The sequence below is a fragment of the Rhinolophus hipposideros genome (assembly GCF_964194185.1).
Source record: "Rhinolophus hipposideros genome assembly, chromosome: X".
Taxonomy (NCBI): domain Eukaryota; kingdom Metazoa; phylum Chordata; class Mammalia; order Chiroptera; family Rhinolophidae; genus Rhinolophus; species Rhinolophus hipposideros.
In genome coordinates, this window is record NC_138046.1 from 23,392,416 (window position 1) to 23,417,088 (window position 24,673).

Sequence of the window (24,673 nt, forward strand, 5' to 3'; positions counted from 1 at the left end):
GGGAAAGGCAAGGAGAAAGCCCCTTGCAAATGTTTGAAAAGTGGTTTATTTACATTAACCACCCACCTTCATTTCAGTTGATTCTTAGGAAGGACCAGGCAGCTGGCTCAACCTTGTCTTGTTGCTAACCTTACTTTGCAAGTTTGGCAACCCCCGTTAGGGAACTGAGAGTCCAGAAACCCCAATTTGGGGTAGAGGGTGGTGGGTGAAGCAAGGAAGTAGTTTAGAAACAATTTACTACAGGTTAAAAGATCACAGGGTAGAGGCCATTATCCACATCACCCCACCTCCAAAGATGAGGCAGAAGAAAGCAGTTGTGACTTCCCTGTGTTGTGTTCTTCTTCACATGGTTTTCAAAATGAACTGTGGGAAATCAGTAAGATTGACGTTTGTGTTTACGATTCAAACGCCTTTCCCTATGCAATAAAGAGTATGGGACCCAAAATGAAATTGTCACAATTTCTGATGTTCCTTTAGGTATGATTTTTTTTTTAAGCAAGAAAGAGATTTTCCTGTGTACCTTAATATTGCCAAATTGTTTGAGAAAGTTATTTTCTAAATGTAGCCCTAAAAATTTTTTTAGAATTGATCTCTATATTCATTGTATTTTCATATCTGCCTAAGAGATATTTGCATAGTTATATGAGAATACAATGGATACAAGCTGCAGAGCTTAATTTACCTTGAGTAAACATTATGTGCCAATTGTTTAGTTGAAAACAGTTTTATGACTGCTTTAAGTATTGTAGCTGGAAACTTAAAAATGTTTTGCTTCACTACTGAGTTTCTTCTAGACTTAAGGACTGACTTGAAATCAAACTCTTCAACTAAGTTAAGTTATGAAAAGTACATAATAAGATACGGAAGCATCACATCAGTTTTTAAAGGTGCTAAAACACAAAAATCTATCATTTATGTGATGTTTCTGTTTAGAAGAAGTATGCAAGGAATACTTGCACATTTGAGAAATACTCCTTACATTAATTTTTGGGGTATGACTGCCAGTGAAACAGATTTTAATTTAAGGTACAGTGGTATGGGGAAGATGATAAATGATCTGGCTTTCAAAAACATTTCAAATTGAACACGTTGAAAAATCTACATTTGATTAATAAAATAAGTAAGCATTTCTCCCAGTTTGGGTACCCACGCAATGTTTTTTCATATGTGTTTCCACTCCTGTCAGGTGCTGTCCCAAGTGTATGTAGTTTGCAGGTGAAACTAGAGAAACCTAAGAAATAAATAAACGTTCCTTCTTTTGGTGTCCAGTAGAATTAATTACCTTGGGCCTGAAAAAGACCTTTGAGAGTGGAGAATGTATTTCCTAATTAAAGAGAGCCACCTCACCTGCTTCATCTACAAAGAGGTCTTTAATTTCAAATATGAAAAGCATCCTGGTCTTGGGACTAGTTATTGGATACTTAACTCAGAGATGTTTCCACTTTCTCTTCATGAGTGGATCCCCTGCTTTTCCAGTTTACTGTTGCAACAAAAGGGTTGTGGTTATACGTTGAGCAATGACTTGATTATCATTAAGCTTTTTAAAGGCGGTTAGCACCAGCAAGTTTAATTTACTTAAAGAGAAAGTCACTTCTTAGTTGAAGTATACTTGCCTTTTTAAAGTTTCTCTGGGCCCAAAACATCGAGTGATTTCGGCTTACTCCATTGAGCTTTACAATTCAAACTACAGAAAAGTCTCTTTAATTAGTAACAGATGGTTCAAGAATACCCTGGTGCTACAAATCTTTGTATTACTTATTCCATCTTTACTTGTCATGGTTCATGGTACATTTCTTATTTACCTGCTTGTAGCAGCAGTTTTGCCTGGAAGGGTGAAGTCTGTTGTGGTCTTTCAAAAATGCACAAGTGGTTACATGCACCATGAAAATTAATAGCTCCTATGCCAAAGAGAGTTGCATTCTCATGGTTTCAATTAACACTGACATAATGGGACTATGTCTACACCCCCACCTCAAACTATAGGGACTATAATTAGAAATCAGTGCCTTACCATTGTGATGTCTGGATTACTGTCCTGCCTTGAAAATATTTCCATGTCTCCCCCTTCATTTCTGTCTATTCACAATGCCCCAACACCTACAAGAGTACTACACAAATTATTTTGCCATTTTCTGGAACCATTATAAATACAAATTTTATAAATGGTCAATATAAAAAGCTTTTAAGAAGCAAAGTGTAGACATTTATTTAACCCTTAATAATTCTTTTTCACTCACAACCTAAGAACTGGAATTGCAAGAGGAAAGTGGGATTCTAGCTATAGTGCGGTGGAGATGGTGATGGTAGGAGTGTGGGAAGTATCAAGGACTGAATTAGTAGAGATTATATACTCTCGAAACCAACATAAGAGTCTTCTACAAGTGGAGTGGTGGTTAATACAAGGATGCTTTGACTTCTAGGTTATAATTGAGTCCAATAATTTAAAACAAAACAAGAGACACTTTCAAGCATTTATGCAGCTTCAGTTGTATCTACAATGTATCTACAAATATTCCGGAATGAATCCTAGCTTATTCCGTATGTTTTGTTCATGTCTTTAATGTTCCATTATCGGGGAAATTGTGAAGAATATCTCATCCTCCTTTCTTTGTGTGTGCATTGACTTCAAAACTAGTTAGGGAGTTGTTGAATAAACTCATCCCATCTCAGCACGTATTTGGGTTCCCTACCTCTTTTACCATAATTTTGGGAACTATTTCCTGTTATTTTTGTTGGGAGCTTATGTGACCAAGCAACAGATAAAATCTAGACCTTTTCTGTTTGTTTGGTACTATTGGCTGTGCAAGAAAAAAAAATGTTGCTGCGAATGTATGTTAGGAACTAGAATAAACTAAAAGGAAATGTGTTTTTAACTTCAGTGCAGCATGTTGACTTCCATCTCTGTGAATGTGGCTTTAGGCTCGTTCTGAATTACTGAAATGAAATCCAGGCTGCGTGAGGAGCACTGCTCCAGTGTTTTCTTTTTTTTAGGCTGCTTGCAGTAGTTTTTAATGTGGTGTTTGGAAAATGCAGGTTATTTTGTAGAAAGTCTTAGTCTATATTAGAAGAGTCCTTGCAGAGAAAGGGACTTTTCCGCAAAGGTTTGTTTTTTTTTTTTTTTTTTTTTTTTTTTTAATAGCAGAAATGGTGTGCAGATGTCATGTTAAATGTATATCCTGAGAAAGGCAGGAATGAGTATTTTAAAGAGTCTTAACAAGTTAGAAAGGAAATGAGGATTCTTCTACTTTTACCAAGAAACATAAACTGGCTCCTAAAATCTAAATTCTAAGGCACCTCCTAGACTTACCTTAACATTTAGAAAGACCTGGGTAAGTCTTGAAAGATTTTATAAGGCTTGAAAATTGATTACTAATGTATTGTCATCATGGGTCAATAACTCAGAATGATTTTGATTTGCTACAGGAAGTACAGTTGATCCCTTTCTATCATAGCCTCCCCCAAAAGTAAACAAATCAAACCACCTCATTCTTATATACAGAGCCTCAAAACCTTTTCCTTCTATAAATAATGCCCCACTTTCTAGTAGAAATTGATAATCTACTACATTTAGCTGAAACTTTCAAAATGTTAAAACTTAGTCAAATGTGTTGTTTTCTGTTTTGTTTTGCTCAAGTGAAATCGCCTCTCTCCATGTCCAGCAGTGTTTACTTGAACCTTTGAATTGTGTGTGTGTGTGTGTGTGTGTGTGTGTATGCGTGTGTGCACGCATGCACGCCATGGGGCTGATGAGTGATATATAGGCATGCATTTTTCTCATCCCGGTACACTGAACCATTCTAAGGATGTAGCATTGGCGGAGTAAGTGATTATTGTTTATTAAACAATAGGTAATCCCATCCAGATATCTAGTCAATGTTATTCCACACAGAACAGCTGCATCCTCACTTACCCGCCAATGTAAAAAGTGATTCATTTGGTCAACAAATTTGAAAACTGCAAACATCTTAGGAAAACGTCCCAGCCTCATAGCTGAGTGTTCACTGTGTATGGATACCCTGTACGAGGTCTGGGAGCTTTGGAGAAGGGCCAACTCCATGCTGCCTGCCCTCAAGTTTCGTACCATCTATTACTGAAAAGAAGCCATTCAGATAACCATCAAGGGAGTCCAGTGTACCTGCTATAGAACCAAACTGCCAGGGTTCCGATCTTGGCCATTTGTTGGAAGATCTTGTGTGAGTCCCTTAGTCTCTTTGGGCTTCTGCTTCTCCATCTATGAAATGAAATTATAATACTCATATCGTATGATTATTTTGAAACCTAAATGAGTTAATACATGTAAAGCACTTAGAACCTGGCACATAGTAAGTATAAGCACTTGTATATCATATAAATCAAGAAAGCCCAATAAAAGCTATCAGTACACAAGTTATTCTGACAAAGAACAGAACATTTTTCTTTTAATCTTGACATCAAGACTTTCATAATCATGAAACCATAGAAATTAAATAAGCATTTTCTAAGACTATTAATTCATTCTTTGTGTTAGTGGTTCAAAGGGGGAAGGGAGGAGTGTAAAGTTTTCCTTTCCCTGTTCTCTTTCAGTAATCATTTTGAGAAACTATTTAATCTCCGCGAGAAGTCTGAAAAACATGACTTTTATAAAAGCAGTCGTAACCTCACCTGACTCATACCCCAGCCCCAAGGATTCATGAAGTCACTGACATCTGGGCTTAACAGACCCTTCTAAACAAAAGGAAAATATATCAAATGTTAGTCAAGAGCTATAACCCAGAGGAACAATCAGATTGATCATTTTCAGTGGCATTACATGCCATAGAGAATCAATACATAACTGAGTGTTAAAGGAAGGCCTTGGAATGTGGTTACCCCTTTTGTCAATCCCCATGTGGCATGATCTACCACTTGGTCTTGGTTTTTTGGAGTGAAACTACTTCCATAAATAAGTTATTTGGGGACTCATGAGAAGTAATTGATGTTGAGTATTACAAGGAAGTGGAATGTGGATGAACTTGGGTTTCTATCAAAAATTAATAAATTCCCAGAACAAGGTATAACTTAGTCCACTATTATATTTGCTTATGGGTGAAAGGTTTGCCCCTGGTATGGTGGAGAGACCACTGAGAGCTTGTGAAGGGACACTCACCAGGGCCTGGTATATCAGGACATGACAGCAGGAGCCATCATTGGACAAGGAGATCCTGGACTTTTACCAGAAACTCCACTAGAGAATTTAAAATGAAGTGCCATATACTGTTTGGCTTTTTCTTCCCTGTGGCAATGGTACCCCTTCGGCTCTTTTACCAATCTACATCGCTTCTTACCAAGAAGCCCCTTCAAAAGAGAGGCAGCCATTTGGTTTATCCACTAGGGTAGTCCACAGTGAGAAGGTAGAGCTGGTCCTTGGGACACGGGGTTCACCATCCTGAGCTTGGGCAGGTCAGCGAGAGTGGGGAACCAAGGCCTGAGGAGTGGCACATTATTGGCACTTTCTCTGGGGGGATGAGCATTGCAGGGGACCCTTTTAAAACTCTTCTCTCTATACTAGGGCCTCATCCCACACAAAGGGTTTATTTTTCAGGTTCTGAATTCCCTTCATGTAAAACACTGCATGGTGGTCTGATTAGTGCTTGTGAGACGAAAGACAGATTTTCTCCAACTTTGGTATTTCATATGTCCTTTCTTGTCCCAGTTTCCTTATATCTTCCCCATCTCTCTCCTCAGTTCTGGTATTATTTAGTGTTTCCATAGCCTGTTAGAGCCGAGTTCCTTGTGATCATTTTTAGTAGTTACCCAACAAGCCATGTGCAGAGCATGAGCCAGTACTTAGCCAAAGAATGAAGTGGAAAAACTCCACCAAACCCAGCTTCATAATCTTCTTTTAATAAAACCCTACTGCGTCATTTAGCTTGGTCTCTGTTTTTAAAGCCTATGTTAGGAGAGGGTACTATAAGGTCTACTGCATAAGTGATTTAGACTTACAATTGAACTAAGAATACAGTGGGCCATTTCCTAGAGTTAAACAAAAAAAGAAGGGGAAAGGACTTACTTGAAAAAAATGTTTCTCGAATATAACTATTGAGTTTTAAACTTTTGCTTATTTTCTAAAGATCTATAACATTTTGGAATTTCTTTGTGTTTTTCTAGAACAGATTTCATCTTCTAACATAGAAATTTCCTACTTGCCTTGTTACCTAATCACATATATTTCAGAATAATCCCTGGAGTACTCAATAACTATTTGTTCACACTCTTTAGCTTTCTACGTTTCTTTTTACTAGGGTGCTGCTTTCTCTTAAGTATAATATTCAACAAATGCCACGTGCTATTCTATGATTTTTCATAGATATTTACATAATTACCCTTTACCTCTCTAAAATCCAGCCATTTAGCTGTCTCACCAATGTGGAACCTAACAAAATAACAAAGAAAACAACTGCTGGCTACTATTAGAGTTTAATAAATTCTGTTTAAGAAGGCAGGGAAACATGATATATCTGGGAAATCTTTTCGTCACAAATGTTTGCTAAGGTGTAGTACTAGAATCAAATGTATCAGGGTGACTGTCAGCAAATCGATTCATCTCTTTGGCTTTGGCCTTCTTCTCTCTTAAATGTGAGAGCTGTACTCAGTGATCTCTAAGACCCTTCCAACTCTAAGACTTCTGTGATCCTGTTATTCTCCAGGCACCTCCTCTCTTCAGGCCTTTTTGCTCATCTGTAAAATGAGGGGGTGGAGAAGTATCAAAATCCTAACTTGTTTTAAAGAATGAATGTTTAGCTCTCCAGAAAACCTAGCTACCTAGAATGGCCATTCCTCCAAGGTATTGGTTAGTCAAGATTTTAGTGTACATTAATACATAGTCAAAAGGACTAATTTAGTGCTTAGCAAAACATGGGACTGGTTAAAACTGTGAAAAAGTCGTAATACTTTGTGGGGAATGTTGACTTTAGTATGTATAATTACCAACGTTTTGGATATTTTCTCTTCCCCCTTTTAGGCTAGAGTTCTGTTTGTGATAAGAGGGTGTATGTGTATGCATCACATAGTAGCCTAACAGGGTTAAGTGTTTGTCCTGAGAGTACTAATCCTCTGTTCCTCAGGGTACTGTTGATAAGTGTATCCAAAGTCACACCCAGAGTGGGTGAAGTGCACTGCTGGACTACCCTGTATCCTAGCATCTGTTCCCTGCAGTGGTATCTGCTTTCAAAACCATGTTTGCGGAACTGGTTGGTACTGATAGAGAGGAATGCACTAATCTTCTGATACTCACTCCAGAAGAGGAGGGTGGGGCAGAGAGAATGAGAAGACTGCAATTTTAGGTTAGCTGCCAGCATGTGATACCTAGCCATGATCCTTTCTAAGCACTGATGGAAATGAGTGACAGGATGGGATCAGCTCTTCTATGCCCAAGACAGTTTCACCTTATGGAAGTAGGAAGATGAATCTAAGTCTAATTTCTCTTCAGAGGATGGCCAACCCAAATCTAGTTTCAGTAATAGTTTCAGTACTTGCGGCTTCCTTTCCTCATGAACTTGTAGTAGACCCCAGTGTCCTGCGTGTGGTGTCTCAGTTTCTGCCTGGTGTTGAAGCCCCTTTAAATTCTGGCCATGCACATGCTCCTTCCTACCATGTTTCCCTAAAATAAGACCTAGCCGGACCATCAGCTCTAATGCGTCTTCTGGAGCAAAAATTAATATAAGACCCAGTCTTATATTAATTTTTGCTCCAGAAGACGCACTGGAGCTGATGGTCCGGCTAGGTCTTATATTCGGGGAAACACGGTATGCATCCAACCTTACTTCGCACAATTCTTCAACCCCATTCTAAGATGCCACAATTTGCTTGGTACGTTCTCTTACAGCTTTTGTTCTTTTTATTCTTCCTAACTGGATGTTCTCCCTCAATTCGACAACTTAAATCCAACTTCTTCAGAATTTAGATGAAGTCCCATCTCTTCCATGAAGTGTTCCCTGAGGACTCCACGCTTTACTACTTCCACACCTTGGAAGGCCTTCTTCTAGTAACCCCAAGTTTAAATGTATTCATATGCTTTCCTTTAAATGTATTCATATGCTTTCTTGTAGAATGCATTAATGTTGCCTTCTACACAGCTATAGACATGGAATGGAGTACATGCTAGGTACCCATCTAAGCCCTGATTGGGGGGTTAAGTTTTACATGCAGTCTTTCTCTGTTTTTTTTTTTTTGTTTCTTTTTTTTGAGGCAGCATTGGGTGGTGTGGAAATGAGGGGTTTATTTTCAGATTTTTTGTTTTTTTAATTGGGGAAGGCTAACAGGACTGTATTGGGGAACAGCGTGTACTTCCAGGACTTTTTCGAAGTCAAGTTGTTGTTCTTTCAATCTTAGTTGTGGAGGGTGCAGCTCAGCTCCAGGTCCAGTTGCCGTTGTTAGTTGCAGGGGGCGCAACCCACCATCCCTTGCAGGAGTCGAGATTGGCAAACTTGTGGCTGAGAGGACGCGCTCCAACTGACTGAGCCATCCGGGAGCTCAGCGGCAGCTCAGCTCAAGGTGCCGTGTTCAATCTTAGTTGCAGGGGGCGCTGCCCACCATCCCTTGCGGGACTCGAGGAATTGATCTGGCAACCTTGTGGTTGAGAGCCTACTGGCCCATGTGGGAATCGAACCGGCAGCCTTTGGAGTTAGGAGCACGGAGCTCCAACCGCCTGAAACACCGGGCCGGCCCTTTTTATTTTTTTAAATTAAAGTTTATTGGGGTGACAGTTGTTAGTAAAGTTACACAGATTTCAGATGTACAATTCTGTATTACATCATTGTTGTGCGGGAGACCTTGCTCGCTGCGCCATTTGTCGTGCAAGGCGGCCTGCGGGGCCTCTAGTCCCGCTCCCCACATAAGAACGCAGGACATGGTGAGGCCAAAAAGGAACACCCACGGAGCCATAGATAGGGGAGTCATACCACTATATTCTTGCTGGCGGCTGGGTTGGAGACACAGGAAGAAGGAGCCACACTATCCACAACTTGCCGTTCACTTCTCTCTGGCAACCAACCTCACTTGCTAACTGCAATCCACACTCTGCCGCTTGCTAGCTCAGCCACCATCTTCCTAGCCCCCATTTTTTCTGCTGGCGTAACCACGGCAGTTATATTAGTGGCCAATGGCTCACTGGTTACAGCTGACGGCCAACTAGCCACAGCTGATGGCCATCCAATCACAGTTGATGGCCATTTACTACCTGAGCCAGCACCTTTTTATGTGAGGCCGAGAGCCTGGAAACACAATCATCTATAAATCATATTGTGTGAAAGGAACCCTCATACACTGTTGGTGGGAATGCAGACTGGTGCAGCCGCTATGGAAGGCAGTGTGGAGGTTCCTCAAGAAATTACGAATAGAATTACCATATGTCCCAGCAATCCCTCTCCTGGGTGTCTACCCAAAATATCTGAAAACATTGATCTATAAAGACAAGTGTGCTCCAGTGTTCATTGCAGCTTTGTTTACGGTGGCCAAGACATGGAAACAACCAAAATGTCCTTCAATAGATGAATGGATAAAGAAGTTGTGGTATACATACACAATGGAATACTATTCAGCGGTAAGAACAGATGATATAGGAACATTTGTGACAACATGGATGGATCTTGAGAGTATAATGCTAAGCGAAATAAGTCTGATAGAAAAAGCAGAGAACCATGTAATTTCACTGATATGTGGTGTATAAACCACATGCAGTCTTGTAGTGTGTGTTTTTGAAAAGAAACCTGCTTGTGTTCCAGTCTGGTAAGGCAAACACAGTGATGGTAGTGGCCATAGCAGGCCATGCACGGTGGGCAGGTAAAGGTATCCTCTACTACTTTGTCTCATGGCTGATCCTGGAAAGAAATTTGTAAAAGGACTTTGAAATAATAGAGCCATTTAACGTGAGTGAGAGTGCGTATGTGAGAAAGAGACAGGGTGGATGAATGGGAAGTACATGGAGTTTGGTTACTTCAGATAATGCAATATTCATACCTATGCCCCCCACCTCCTTCCCAAAACACCCCTTTCTTTTGTCTAATCATGTGCTCCTTCACCTCTTCAGGAAATAGGCTGATCCTGCTAAATGTGATCCATCACAGATCATTCTTAAGTTAAATTCATGGCCAAGCCTTCAAGGTCAGCTTGATAGACTTGCAATTTCTGTGCCTATCTTTGCCCCACCGTTGTCTCTTTCTTCTCCCAAATTAGGTGACTCCTACAGCCCAGTGTACCCACGCCCTGCTGAAGATGATCTACTGCTCCCACTGCCAGGGCCTAGTGACTGTGAAGCCGTGTTACAACTACTGCTCGAACATCATGAGAGGCTGTTTGGCCAACCAAGGAGATCTTGATTTTGAGTGGAACAATTTCATAGGTGAGCAAGTGATTCATGTATGTGTGTTGCTGGAAATAGCCCAGCTTCTGGCTATAAGGAATATTGTAATTGTTAGCTATGAAATTTTGTTCATTATTTAATGTTTGCCAGAGTTTGAACTATACTCAGAGTTCATACCATGCTACAAGTAAATGTTCCCTTGAACTAATGGTGACATTTCTGAAAACATTAGACACAGTGAATACCAAGTTTAAATACCAAGAAAGTGACTTTCTGACATTTTCCCGCAATGGCCAGTTTTAGTTATGTATCATAGGTTCTGTATCCATGTAAATGCTAGTGTGTAGTCATCGCTACACCGCTGAAGGGGCTTTTAAAATGTTATATGTTGTATCTATTACACTGCACCCAAATCTGCAAACTGGCCGGATACTCATTGGATATTTTGCTCAGATGAAATCTGATTGTGGAAATTTAGGGATTCTGTTTCTATAGAGGATTTGACAATAACGGACCACTCTGGTGAGTATTCTCACATATACTTAAAACCTGCAAAATCCTTACTGGAACTCAGCAATGTAAGTGAAGTGGCCAGTTTCTCAGAGGGTTAATGATGATTTGGGGAAAGGACAAATTCAGGATAATTTAAAGGTCCAGTGATCAACTCCCTTGATGCCTACTTAATGCGTATGTTCGTCCTGAAACATCAATGTTGAAGCTCCTAATGCTGAGTGCTAGGCAGGGGCCAGGCACATGTACTAATAGCTCACAAAAACAAACTCAGATTTTTTTCCCACCCCCCCAGTCACGTTTGCATAATTGCGGAATTTGTGTGTCTTTATAAGCACCTATTTTTCACTTATTTGTTCACATCATGGGAGCATGTATGCAATTTGCTGGCTTTTTTTTTTTTGCAGGGGGGGTGATTGGCGGTGGGGAATGCTTTTTAGTCTGCATGAGAGCTAATTACCATATTAACTCTTTTTGAAAGTGCATCAATAAATTGGCTCCAACAGATTCTTGAGAACACTGACACAGGAAAAAAAAAAAGATGTGAATATTAAGCACTTCAACACAATTGTAGCCTAAATAGCTCAAAGCTAGAAGACCTGAAAAAATCTTCTACACACAGAAAAGCAGAATCCCATGAAAGAGAAGGGGTAAGACCAGCAAAGACACATACGCACAAATGACACATCATGCCCAGAATGAAGCTATGGGAGAGATTGTTGCTTTAAAATATTTCCCATGGAAATAAAAGCCCATGGCATTTGCAGATCTAAAGTTGATGTGGTTTTTTTTCTCTTTTTTTAATCCCACTGTCACCCCCACACCCACATGTCAAGTCTGCAGTTCACTTTTGCTAATTTTTTTTTTTTTAAGTTGGTTAGCCCTTTTCATTTTTCCCTATAGCCTCTAACGTTCTAATTCCCTGGACAGCGTAGAATTTGCCACACAGTACAAAAAGAAATGTATGGTGACTGATGTAGTTTTGCTAACTGTTCTACAGACACATTAGGTATAAGGTGCAGTGACATGTCCCTTGCACTATTCTGTTGTTCTCATGTTCTGGACAAAATGGTAACTCATATCCTATATCAAAATGCAAATTCTTCTACATATTTTTCCAAGACTTTGAAGGGCCATATCAAAAAGCAAAACCATCCTCTGGCTTGCTTAATAAATGTTTCCAACCAGGAACTCGACAACAAGGAGGACTTCAGTTACTGTTCTGGGGTGTTTTAAAAGTTACATTTGTTATCTTTCAAGAAACAAAATTAAACCCAAGTAGAAATGGATAGGATTTCTAAATCAATTGTTGTCAGTTATTTTAAATTACACTTTTTGGAGGGATGAGGTGTCTAATTGTATCTAAACTTCATTTTTAATGGATATTTTATTCTTTATTTTTCATAAGCTGATAGAAAAGGCCAAGAATAATAGACATTGTTAATCTCCAGTGCTTTTTCATGAATTTTCACAAGGGTTTAATTAATTTGCTCTGTGGTTGCAGAATTCAGTCCCAATTTACATGCCTCTGCTATAAGTTCTTTTTTTTTCTTTGCAAGGAGTTTTTCTTTCCCCTTTAAATGATTGCAGTTAATGAATGATCAAGGGCTCCCCCCCCACACACACACCCTTCTTTAAATCAGATCTTCGGGTTAAATCGGGAAACTGCCTTTTGTTCTTCCAGTCAGGTCATGAGGCTGAAGATGTGGGTTTTTGATTATTGGTGGCACCATGCAAAAGGAATCACTCTCCATAATGAGAAGGGGGTGCTTTGTTGCTTGGGAGCGGGGAGCGACTCAATGGTATCCTGGGCACCGAAATCCTACAGTTGGACCAGGCCTTCTAAGAGACCAAGGATGAGTTTTCCAAACCTGCCTTCTGGCTGCCATGCCCTCCCTTTTCCTCTCTTTAATTGCATCTGTTAAGGTATTGTTGCCCTTTATCAAGGTAGATACAAATATTTGAAACACTCTGGACTTGGTTCTGTAAAAGGGTGGTGATATGAAACCCTCAGTTTGAAAACTAAACCAAATACTGCCCCTATACTCCCACCATCAGAAAAGCCAGTTTCTGGAGAGCCATAAAGGATGTTTAGCTAGGAGCCCCTTGTTCTCCATCACATGCTGTAGTAGTGTTAACGTTGTTTGACTCCTAGCCAATTATACTAATGTCACAGGTTGCTGCCAGTAGGAATTTAGTATTGGGGTATTGAGATTGCTGGTGGGGACACCAGCCAGTTCCCCGCAGGAGGCAGTCAGTCAAGTAACCCATAAACAAGAGCCCCGTGGCCTAGATCAACCAGAAGAAAACCCAAACTCCAAACCAACCATCTTTGGATTTCGCTTGGCGCATCTAATCAGGGCTGGCTGCTGCAAGGAAGAGCCCAGTTGATAGCCAATCATGACTTCTTCCCCCAGGGGTTAGGGGCAGCTTTGGCTTCTGGGCTGCCGGCCATAGGCAGAGTGCGCCCTCATTCGCATTCTTCAGCCACGCAACACGCAACGCCATGGCACCGGCCCCAACAAAGGCCCGGCTTCGCTCTCCATTCCCAGGCCCTTGTGTATGGCCAGCCGGCTCAGAGTTTACAAAGACGCCAAACAGCCAGAAGAATTGGGGTTTATGTTTCCTTTCAGTCTTTCACAAACACATTAGTGATCTGGCCTCTCCTTGCCACTAGGGGAATAAGTAGTTACAAAATGTGCTGTTTTCTCTTGCTTAAAATCTGCATTTTGGATGTTTATTATCTGTCTATTCATAATATTTTTATTTGGAGCAAGGGCCGACTTCTCATCTATGAAGGAATGTGCTTTATGTACGTGGCAACCCTGCTGCTTTGACAATGATGAACACATTTAAGTTGTGCTCCACTTGTTTACAAAAGTCTCCTTTTGCTAGCACATCAAAAGCATTTTTTCTCTCCTCTAGTACAATGGTATATTCATGCTGGCAGCCTTTACTTAGAGGTTGGAAGCGTCACTTTATTGGCGCTTACCACAATGCAATCTGAAACTTCATTTGTTATTACTTTAAAAAAATTGCATTTCACGGAAATCTATTTGTGGTTTGTGACATCGGAATTGCAGTTTAGAGAAATGACCCTGTGCTTTAAAATGCTGTGTTGCATTTGTTCTAGGTTGAAGGTGAAAGGTTGATGACCAAATTTGGTTTCATTGATATGCTGATGCTGAAACTTCTTTTCACTAGAAAGCTTAGGTAGAAGTTCAGCTGTGGCCTGCAGTGTTCTCTGAGAAGGACACACAATCTTCTGGAAACTGTAGTCCTTCTTTCTAGCAGCTGTCCTTAGACTACCCGAATGCTGTGGATAATGTGAGCCTAACTCTCCTTTTCCTGCTGTGCTTTAAGCACTAGAGTGTAAAGGGGAGAGAACATGATTACATTTCTAATTTTCTCCAATGAGTATCAGACCAAAATACAAAATCTCATAATCCCAACAAACATATATGGCAAGAAAACAAGTATAGCGTATTTTGTTTAAGAGATTCAATGTGTACTAAAAAAGTTCGAGACTCTTCCAGCATGTAAAAGTGACTTGCAGAATTATTAGTGAAGACACACTGTGAGTACATGGCTTGTGTGTCCTGTGTTGTCTTTTCACTCAAATACAAAGAGATACGTCTTTTGCTTTAAAATAAATTGAGGCCCTTATATTTGAAACGTGAAGTTTTTCTTACTCCATAAATTGCATTGTTCAAAATTTCATTATTTGACGTCATTAGAATTCCTAGAAATACTTTTATTTGCATTTTCTAACTGCACACTCAACGATGTGCAAGGGTTTCATTAAAAAATAATAATAAAGAGTTGGTATGCCAGGATTTTAACAGATGTGTATTTGACTCTTGTAAATGGAACCTGAAATGAAAAGATCCTGGGAAGTCTGGAAGAACTGGCATGTTATTCAGCCTCCAGCCTTAGATTGTCAGCTGGGAGCTAGCTTAGAGCCTTCCAGTGACAGCCTTTGACACACGAAGGAATGAATAATCAGTCTAATAGAAGATTCCTCATTGGGTTTCCTTGCTGTGGAATGAATCATTCATCTGGCCACTTCACACTTTAGAGAGCTAGCAATACTTATTGCAGTTTGGTGTAATAGAAATAGGTATGAAAACATGAATTCATTATGAGTGCCTTCCCCTCACCCCCACAGGAAACAAAGACAGTAAAATAATCAGGCCGATTACCCAAGGCTGAACTAATGATTTACTTTCTATGCTGTGCTATTCTTCCCCAAACTTCATGTCAGATGCTATGCTGATGGTGGCGGAGAGGCTGGAGGGCCCTTTTAACATCGAGTCAGTCATGGATCCTATCGATGTGAAGATTTCTGATGCTATTATGAACATGCAGGAGAACAGTGTGCAAGTGTCTCAGAAGGTAATGAAGGCAGGATACTGGAAACGAGCGCCAGGGGCCCCCTGCAGCTCATGATGTGACTTCCCTAATATGATCACACTTGCTCCAATGCAGGTTTTCCAGGGATGTGGACCCCCCAAACCTCTCCCAGCTGGACGAATTTCCCGTTCCATCTCTGAAAGTGCTTTCAGTGCTCGCTTCAGACCATATCACCCTGAGGAACGCCCAACCACAGCAGCTGGCACTAGTTTGGACCGACTGGTGAGCACTTTGGCAGAAATGGCCGTGTTTAATGACAAAGAACTGAAAACATTTGCTGAAAATGCAATTTTAGGGAAGACTTACAAACGTGGGTCTTTCGGGTGAAACTTTTCAAGCAAATTGCATGTAAATCTGCCTCTCATTTTCTAGCTCAGAAAGTTCATACGTAGTTTAGGAAATGTGACGCGATAAGTCTTATCTCAAAAACTCCCTGTTGTTTTACCATGTATTTACTAAACATCTACTGTGAGCCCATCACTGCTGGTTATAGGGTGGCTCAGGAATAAGACAGACCCTTGTTCTCAATAAGCCCCAACAGAGCGGAAAATGCAGACATTCCAGCATACTAAGTAAGGTGATGTTTAGTAAATGGTGGGATGGGAGAAGGACAAGGAAATGTAAGCAAACTGCTTTATACACAGTAACATGTTGCAAACATAGTAGTAGGGGGGAACAGAGAGGAGGGGACGGAGTGCAGTGACAGGCAAGTTTCAGAGTGAATGATATATAATACGCTTGATCCTGAATATAAAAGGCTTGCAAGAAGAGACTGTGTCTCATTGTATCTGCAGGGCATGGAACCTGGTGGGCCTCGGATGGTAGTTATAATGGAGAGGTAGAGTGGACAATGGACCCAGCAATTCATTCAGAACATTTCAACTATTAATTCATTTGAGTGGATTTTATACTTACAAAAATAAATTTGATTTTCATTTTTTTGTAGTGACTCAAGTCGAAAGTGACTTGCTTATCACTCTGAATATACTTTAGAAATGATCAAAAGGCCTATCTGTAAGGTGGTTTTGTGTTGTTTTACAGGGTTCTCTCTCTTTTTTTCTTAATTAGGTTACTGATGTCAAGGAGAAACTGAAACAGGCCAAGAAGTTCTGGTCCTCTCTTCCTAGCAATGTTTGCAATGATGAGAGGATGGCTGCAGGAAATGGCAATGAAGATGACTGCTGGAATGGAAAAGGCAAAAGCAGGTTGGCCTCTGTTGCATGGATTTGTAATCTCTCCCTTCCTAGATGGCTGGTAACCTTCAAAGAGGGTTTTCTCAGTTGTCAATCGAGGGAGGCATCATGAAGCAATTCACAGTGGATAGCAACAACGTGGAAATTTCTAGACATAGTAACAGGCTTTGCGGTACAAGTGTTGGGAAAGCACCCAGGTCTTAATACTCGTACTGGGGAAGAAGTTTGTGGTAGTAGTCATATTCTGGCATTCGTGCTCCAACCAGGGACAAAGCTGTTTTCAGTAGTGTCAGTTAAAAAATATTTAATACCTGTGTTTCTTTGCCCAATTGCCTCGCCCCATAAAGTACCAGCTCTTAAAAGGTCTCGTTCTCTTATTTAATGTTGCCCTGTATCCCTCCCCTGCACACTCAGTAACTTAAATAAGTACCCACTTTATCAGCACTTTACTCTTGACCTGCCAACCTCTGCACAAAAGTCATGGTCACATTGGAGAAACAAGGTAAATACCCAGGAAAAGGAGAAATTCGAGTTCACAAGAAATGGAAGGACTTCCAGTTAATTGTAAACAATGGAAATACTAACATCTAGGCCAAAATCTTTGATCTTCTGTAACTTTTTATTTTACTGTTCGTCTGTCTCAGTGGGGTCATTCTCATTTCAGGTACCTGTTTGCAGTGACAGGAAATGGACTGGCCAACCAGGTCAGTAATCCCGAGGTCCAGGTTGACACCAGCAAACCCGACATACTGATCCTTCGTCAAATCATGGCTCTTCGGGTCATGACCAGTAAAATGAAGAATGCTTACAATGGGAATGATGTGGACTTCTTTGATATCAGTAAGCACTTGTGGTTCTAAAGTACAAATTGTTCTTGTATGTCTTGTGATGAGAACAAGCGGAATGAAATCTCTATTCATTTTTGTTTTGTTTTTGTTGCTTTTTAATAGGTGATGAAAACAGTGGAGAAGGAAGTGGAAGTGGATGTGAGTATCAGCATTGCCCTTCGGAGCTTGAATACAATGCAACTGACCACTCTGGGAAGAATGCCAACGATAAAGCTAGCCGTGCTGGTGCCCGTGTTAGGGCACAGCCCTACCTCCTCACTATCTTCTGCATCTTGTTCCTGGTTATGCAGAGAGAGTGGAGATAATTCTCAATCAGAGAGGAAAAAGTGTTCATCAAAAAGTAAAAAGGCACCGGTTATCACTTTTACACCACCATCCTAGTGACTTTGCTTTTTAAATGAATGGACAACGATGTACAGTTTTTACTGTGTGGCCACTGGTTTAAAAAATGCTGACCTTGTTTTTTCATTCAGTTTTGCTGGAAAAGGGGACTCGTATGTAAAGTCAGTTCTGCTTCCCCAGATCATGTTTAAACGTGGCTAGCAGTGTAGGTACAGAACTGTAGTTAGTTGTGCATTTGTGATTTTTCTCACTCTTGGTTTTTTTGTTGTTGTTGTTTTGTTTTGTTTTTGTTTGTGTTTGTGGGTTTCTTTTCTTCAATTATGATCTCACCTTGTTTCTTACAAGAAAACCAGGGTCGTTTCTTGGCATGTAACATGTACGTATTTCTGAAATATTAAATAGCTGTACAGAAGCAGGTTTTATTTATCACGTTATCTTATTAAAAGAAAAAGCCCAACAAGCAGTAAAATTTCCATTTATCCCTGTCGTTTTAGTTGCCTTACCTGGAGAGAAGAGGAGGAGATTTTATTTTTTTGTTATTAAGTGAGGACAGAATGTGAAGTCACAAGGGGGCTTCTAAGCCACTTGTCAAGGTGTATTCAAGCATCAGTACAAGAAGAATGTTACATTTCATTTATAGCTGGTGACTGGAAGAGACTGCAGACTCACTCACTTTGGTTGAGTTGAATTCCATAAACTAAGATCACCTATAGGTCCAGTCCTTGAACCCGCTTAAAGTGTAACTCATTTAGAAGATTCTTGGTACATTTTCCCTAGAAAGATAGAAGGCCATTCAGGATGTCCCAGTTATCACATGTTCACACTGAGTTTAGGGGTGGGATTTTTTGTTTGTTTGTTTTGTTTGTTTGTTTAGCCACTGTGTGCTGGTCTTTGTGTCCATACTTGACCCTCTTTGAATTGATATCCCGATGGCAGAAATAAGCGATCGACTATCTCATTTGGTCCCTCTTGTTACAATGTTCCAGATTTCAAACCCAGCTATACAGAGGGAGCTGTCTGGGGCTAGCTAGAATCAGGGTGGGTACAGCCTGGGCTCAGGGAATAGCATCGACACTCTGAGCAAAGTTTTTGTCTGTGTATTTGTATTTGCATTCATTTTGGGATCCCGGTTTTATAAAAGATTCTAAGGTGTCTTATTTGAGTCTATTTCTTGCTCAGCCTCCTCTGATCATAAAGGCAAAGGGCTTGCAGCGGTTTCACAGCAGCGTGCTATCCCATCAGCCAAGAAACCCACTTGGGGTAGATCTGGGTGTCCAGATTTTTTTCCATGTGCTGTGGGTCTTTTTTTGTTTTGTTTTTTGTTTTGTTTTGTTTTGTTTTGGTGGGAAGAGTGGGAGTAGGTACAGCCGAGAAGATGACATCTTAGCGGTGACCCTTAGCCATGTGGGTGACCTGGCAAAGGCCATATCTGTTGTCCCAGGCCAAAGACTAACAACTGCCTTAGCCCCTTAGAAGCCCTTTCCTTGTGTCCTTACCAAATGACAGCTTATAAAACTATGAGAATGTAACAAATCACTTTTAAAGGAGTTCCCAAGTCTTCAGAAAAAATAAAATTCTGCAAGTCTCTTCCTGCTTTAGACAGCCATTAAGATCCCAACCAATTCTACAGACATTAAAACCCACACAGAGGTTGTTTGTGTTATTGTTCAATCTTCAGTTGTAAGAGTAATTCTCTATTTTTATATTGAAACAATTAATTACTTGATAGCTCAGGGTCTACAATTCATTCAACTTTTTACACCAAATTCTGCAGAATGGTCAAAATGGCATATTGGAGGCTGTTGTAAACAGAGGCTTAATTTTATTAGAAGTAGCCAGTTATTTATTAAAGCATGATGTTAATAAAATAGGCATATTCTGGCTGATGTGTATAAGTGGTTTCTTTTTTTAAAAAAAAACAAATCATAGAAGACATAAAATTGAAAAGGCACTCCATTTATGTTTGAGGAAAAATGGATTGTAAATAGCTAAGCTGCCTTGTGAGAACTTGGAAAATGTGCTGATACTTAGTAACTACCTCAGTTGTGAGGAATTTCCTTTTTCGCTTAGACTGCTATTACTTTTACTTGGTAGAAATGAATCTGGTCTGCAAAATGTGGCTCAAAGAGTTATCCCCATAGACCTTGTTAGATTGTTTTTAATTTAAAACCTTGAACTCTGCCCAGCTGTTTTCCTTCAGTCAAGTTCTCTAAACCAATAACATTTTCCGAATTAAATATTCTTGAAGGTTCTTCTGGACTCTTACTGATTTGTTTTCTTTCCTTGCATTTTTTTTTTCTGTTACTCTTTTATTATTTAAATTGTCTCTTGCTTTTGAACTTGAACTATGAAATAAACAAATCCTAGATTTTTCCATTCAGGTCTGACTGGATAACTCTTGGCTTCTAACCAGCTGGCAGGCTCCCTCCACCCCCTAAAAAAAGAATAAAGGCAAGTTGAATATTTTAAAACCTTAAGAGTTCACAGTATGAGGTAGAATAAAAGCTCTGTTAAGAGAACTGACTTTTTCAAAGACTCAGTTAATAGCATGTGAAGGGTTTGTGTTTTACAAAGTCATTTTTAAATTATTCTTTCAAACACTTTACCCACTCGCTATCTTAAGGAAAAATGTTTTGTGACTCTTAGATTTATATTTTATTTCAAAAACAATCAGTAATTAGCACCTATTATCTTGATAAAAGAAAAAGTGCAAAAATTGACTTGCATTTTTAAACTTTAGTTACTGGGTATTAGAAATCTAACAGTTTACATGAAGTAAAAATTATCATTTGTGATTACAGAACCAAAATAAAAGTAGGTATAGATGGTGCTGCACAAAATTCTACTTTCTCTTCTGTTGTTGGCAGGATGTGTCTATTTGCACAGCTAAAAAGTAGTATGTTAATAACAATATCTACTACAAGAGGCTTGTGCATATGTGTTCTCACTCAAGCAAATGCCAAGTTACCAAATAGAACTTTCTGTCTTTTTAGAAGTAAGAAAAAAAGCACCGAGATAATTCATCCAGCTTAGAACTTAGTAGAAAAAACATAACTCTGCATTCGTGATATACTTTACAAATTCAGTTTCTACTTTTAAACTCCTAATTATTTTGTTCTAAAAAATCATTTTTATATATGTGAAAACTATCTGAAAGATGACATATAGTAACATAGGAATTCAAGTCCATCAGTAAGACCAATACTATAGATTTAGTTGTCTGATTTGGATTTTAAATAGGTAATACATTGCCAGGATTTAAAAACCAAAACATATATTGGTACAGAGTGAAAGTTCTCCTCCCAGTCCTGCCCATCTGCCCAGATACCCCCATGCCCTAGGTAAACTTATTATTAGAAGAGATGTACATATATCTTCTTCCAAAGTTTCTTTATACACAGAGGGTGCCAAAAAAATGTATACACATTTTAAGAAAGGAAAAAACTGTGTTAATTGTAATACTCAATATATACTGATAACAGAAGATGAATACAAGTCACGTTTGACTTCTGCAATTACAAGAGGTGCTCAAAGTGGTTACCCTCAGCGTCCAGACAATCCTGATTACGGCGAACTACTGCTTGAGCATAGATAACATCGTTTAAAATGAGGACACGTTTTGTTTTTGTACTCCCAGTATGTACAAGCAAATGCAGTTAGACGTTTTTCTTTTCCCTCTTTTTTGCATGAAATGTAGCATAGTATGCCCTATAATGTCTTACTGTTTTAGGTTAACTTAAAAAGTATAGAGAGGAGAGGTCCCTAAAGATACAGATTTCTATTCTAAAGGCATTACTTGTCAGTGGTACCACATTTTGGATTTTTACTGCATTCTGGCCCAGATTACGTATTTTTTCAAAGAACCAACATTGACTTGAACCAGGAGCAGTTTGGCATTAGAGTACTATAATCCTGAAGTGAACAATCAGGATGCTCTCTGTTCATGTTAAGGTTAATTTTTGGTAGTTGGTTTCCATATTTTCACCAGTGAAGAAGACATTGGCCAAAGCAACTGGGAAGGTCCTCTTAGAGCACAGCACGTTAATACACTGTTAATGCTTGGGGATGGTTCAAAGGAAATGTGCTCTGGAATTTCCTCATCCTATTAGAGTGAAGTACTTTTAATGTGCACTCAATCCTAAATTCCTTGAAGCAGCATCAACTGCCACACAGAATAAAGATGAAAGTAGTATTAGGAAAACGTGTCACTAGATCTTTTTGGTTACTGCATAAAGTATCTGTCCAATGGTAAAGGAGTCATTAGAATATGTAAATAATTGTGCAAATTCATTTTTCAGATAGGGTTGAATTTCTGCTCATCAGTGTTTAAAGAAACTTCTAAAAGTTCAGCATTAATCAGTAAAATCTGCAGAAATAGAAATCCATTTCTCAGCATGAGTGTCCATGTGTGAAATTAAATGCACAGTTTAATCTGCTTTTGACTTTTCTTAAAGAAATGTTAGGAATTCTGAAAAAAAGCACAGGATTTTTTTGGGGGAAAGGTTTTCATGCATTAATCCTACCAGGTAAAAGTTGATAGTGTGGTTAATAAGGCACGTGAGTGATGGCCCAAGGTGCTTTTCTAAAGGGTTGTATGGTCTTGTTCTATGAGCTTTGGGGAAGTTTTGCAACAACTTCCTTGCCACTCTGTGTTACTGTGTTTCTTACATGACAGTTTGGGAAGTCTTGTGTGTGTGTGTGTGTGTACACAATCATATCTATACACAGATGTTCTCATATCTGTATATTTTCAAACACTTAATGCAAGGTAGACCTTACCTTGTCCCTTATGGGCTGCCTTCCCCCTGCTGTCAGAAGTGTGTGCTTGGGGAATGCAGACTAATTTTAATGATAGCTTAAGGGAAACGTAATTAGGAAGGTAAGTCTCCTGCCAAGAAAAAAATACACACGTGCACATATAAAATGCATTCCGGATAGAATTTCTTAGATTTACCACTGCCTGGGATTTGCTTTTCTTCGTCAGCATCCATAACCTAAAATGGACAATACCCACCGTTCTTGGTGACTCACTGTTCAGGGCAGTTGGTACCAGGTTGGTCACAAATAAATACTCATGGTCAGTGGGTGGTTTTCTGAACACCCGTTAGGATCTCAAACCTCTTTCACTGAATTTGCCTATAAAGGTCTTCAATGCCCTTGCTCTCACTTTTAAACTATAATGAAAAATGATTACACTTTCAGTTATGAATAGTTTGGAACAAACTCTTGCAGCACCAACAAACCATTATTTGGACACGTTTACTGTAAAAAGAAAAGTAGTTATTTGCTGTTTGTTCACCTGTAATCTCTTGACTGAGCCGTGAGATGGGATAGAACTGTGTGCCTGGCACTAAGACCAGGCTAGGTCGATTATCTCAGAAGATCCTGCAGAGTAGAAATTGTTCCATTTTACAGATGCATGAAAGGACTTGAACAAGTTAGGTAACTTGTACAAGGGGAGACAGGCAAGAAATGCAGGAAGCAGATTTAGAACAGAGCCTATTGGTCTGCCGCCAGAGCCTATTTATTTCAGGTGCTATTTTCCCTTCTATTATCCTTTCCCTTTATTCCAGAGAATCTAAATAAACAGGAAGGGACAAGCTTGTCAGGCTTGCCGCATGTCAGCTGTGTTAGCCCTGCAGAGTGGCTAAATTAAGGGTTATGGCAGATACTGGTTGACTCGGCTGAGCTGCATACAGGAGGAGTCAAGGACCACATGGAAATCTTGATGACGAAAAGGTTTCCTAAGCTCACACAGTGGCTTCTTGCTCGGTGCACTTCAATGCCGAAAGAGCTCGAATGATTGTGCATGGAGACCATGTGGCCCTTATGTTGTAGTTTTGGAAGAAGCGACATTAAGTCCAGTGATCCTGTCCTTCCTCTCCAGGACAGCCTCATACAACCCTGTGTGAAAGGGCCCTAGGGATACCCTGACAGCTGCATTGTTGGGGAGGGTCAACTTACTGAGCACTTAGGCAAACACAATCCGTTGAGAAAAATACCTTGGTTTATATATGGAAAATTCATACCTGCTTCATCAGCTGGAGCTTTGTGAGGTGAATATATCTTGGGATAAATGGGTCCCAGTGGATATAATCTCAGCTTAAGGATCTCTGGACAAGATTCCACCTTAACAATTACACCTGAGGCAGAGATTGGACACACAGAACCCAGATAACAGGCACTGCTGTAGACAGGTATTTCGCTCGCTGGACTGGTCTTAGTGTCCATTAGAAAAGTCAAAATCAGATTTAAAAAAAAAAAAACCTGCATTAGGGACAAGAGATTTTGACATTTTCTACCCAGGGAGGGAACCGGGGGCACTTTTGTTGGTTTCCTGAACACATGTCCCAGCATGCCCATCAAGCAGTATTTGCGGGGGGGGGGGGGGGCGTGGGATGGCAAGGTCTTGATCTAGGGGTCCTCAGACTCCGTCTTTTGGCCATAACCGACACAGGGTCCAGAGAGAAACACCTAAGACCTGCAGGGACTGAGGCTCTGCCTCCAAGTGAAAGGCAAGTGATGGCTCCTCACTAGTCTGCAAAGAGAAGCTGAGAGGCAGGGTAATTCAAATCTATGAACTGCGGGCTGTGGGAAGGGTGAATTCCTAGAACTAAAGGCAAACTGGCCCCTTAGAATGAGTAAATGGTAGTCAAGTTCCATAGATGTCAGGTGTACAATTCTGTATGACATCATCTATAAATCCCATTGTGTGTTCACCACCCAGCGTCAGTCACCCCAATAAACTTGAACAAAGTAGTTCTACCTCTACTCAGAGTAGTGACTTATATAATTGGTTAAACCAAAGTTGCTATTGGCTGATAGTGACCAGCTGATGGTGATCAAAAGCCCTGAACTTCAGAGGTGGAGCATAGTGGTATGGAGGAGTGAAGCAGCATCTGACGTGGCTGCTGGGTTGTATGCTCCACATTGCACAATTTGTCTACTAAGTTCCCTTTTGAAGAACTGTAAGGCAAACCAAAGAATTTGAAGGTCCTTATCATACTGAAACACTCCAAAGATGAAGTACCTAGAGAGGCTCTTGGTTA

At 40.0% G+C, this 24,673-nt stretch overlaps 1 protein-coding gene across 1 annotated transcript in view; it reads left to right on the forward strand.

The window, feature by feature from the left end:
• GPC4 (glypican 4) overlaps window positions 1-20,458 on the forward strand; it is a 123,769-nt gene extending 103,311 nt beyond the window's left edge. Inside the window, exons 4-9 of the mRNA XM_081043267.1 lie at window positions 10,192-10,357; window positions 15,093-15,223; window positions 15,317-15,463; window positions 16,310-16,446; window positions 17,099-17,274; window positions 17,385-20,458. Of these exons, the coding sequence (XP_080899393.1) occupies window positions 10,192-10,357; window positions 15,093-15,223; window positions 15,317-15,463; window positions 16,310-16,446; window positions 17,099-17,274; window positions 17,385-17,587 (960 nt within the window). The 3' untranslated portion in view covers window positions 17,588-20,458. The remainder of the gene's footprint in view (window positions 1-10,191; window positions 10,358-15,092; window positions 15,224-15,316; window positions 15,464-16,309; window positions 16,447-17,098; window positions 17,275-17,384) is intronic.
• Window positions 20,459-24,673: the final 4,215 nt, after the last annotated feature.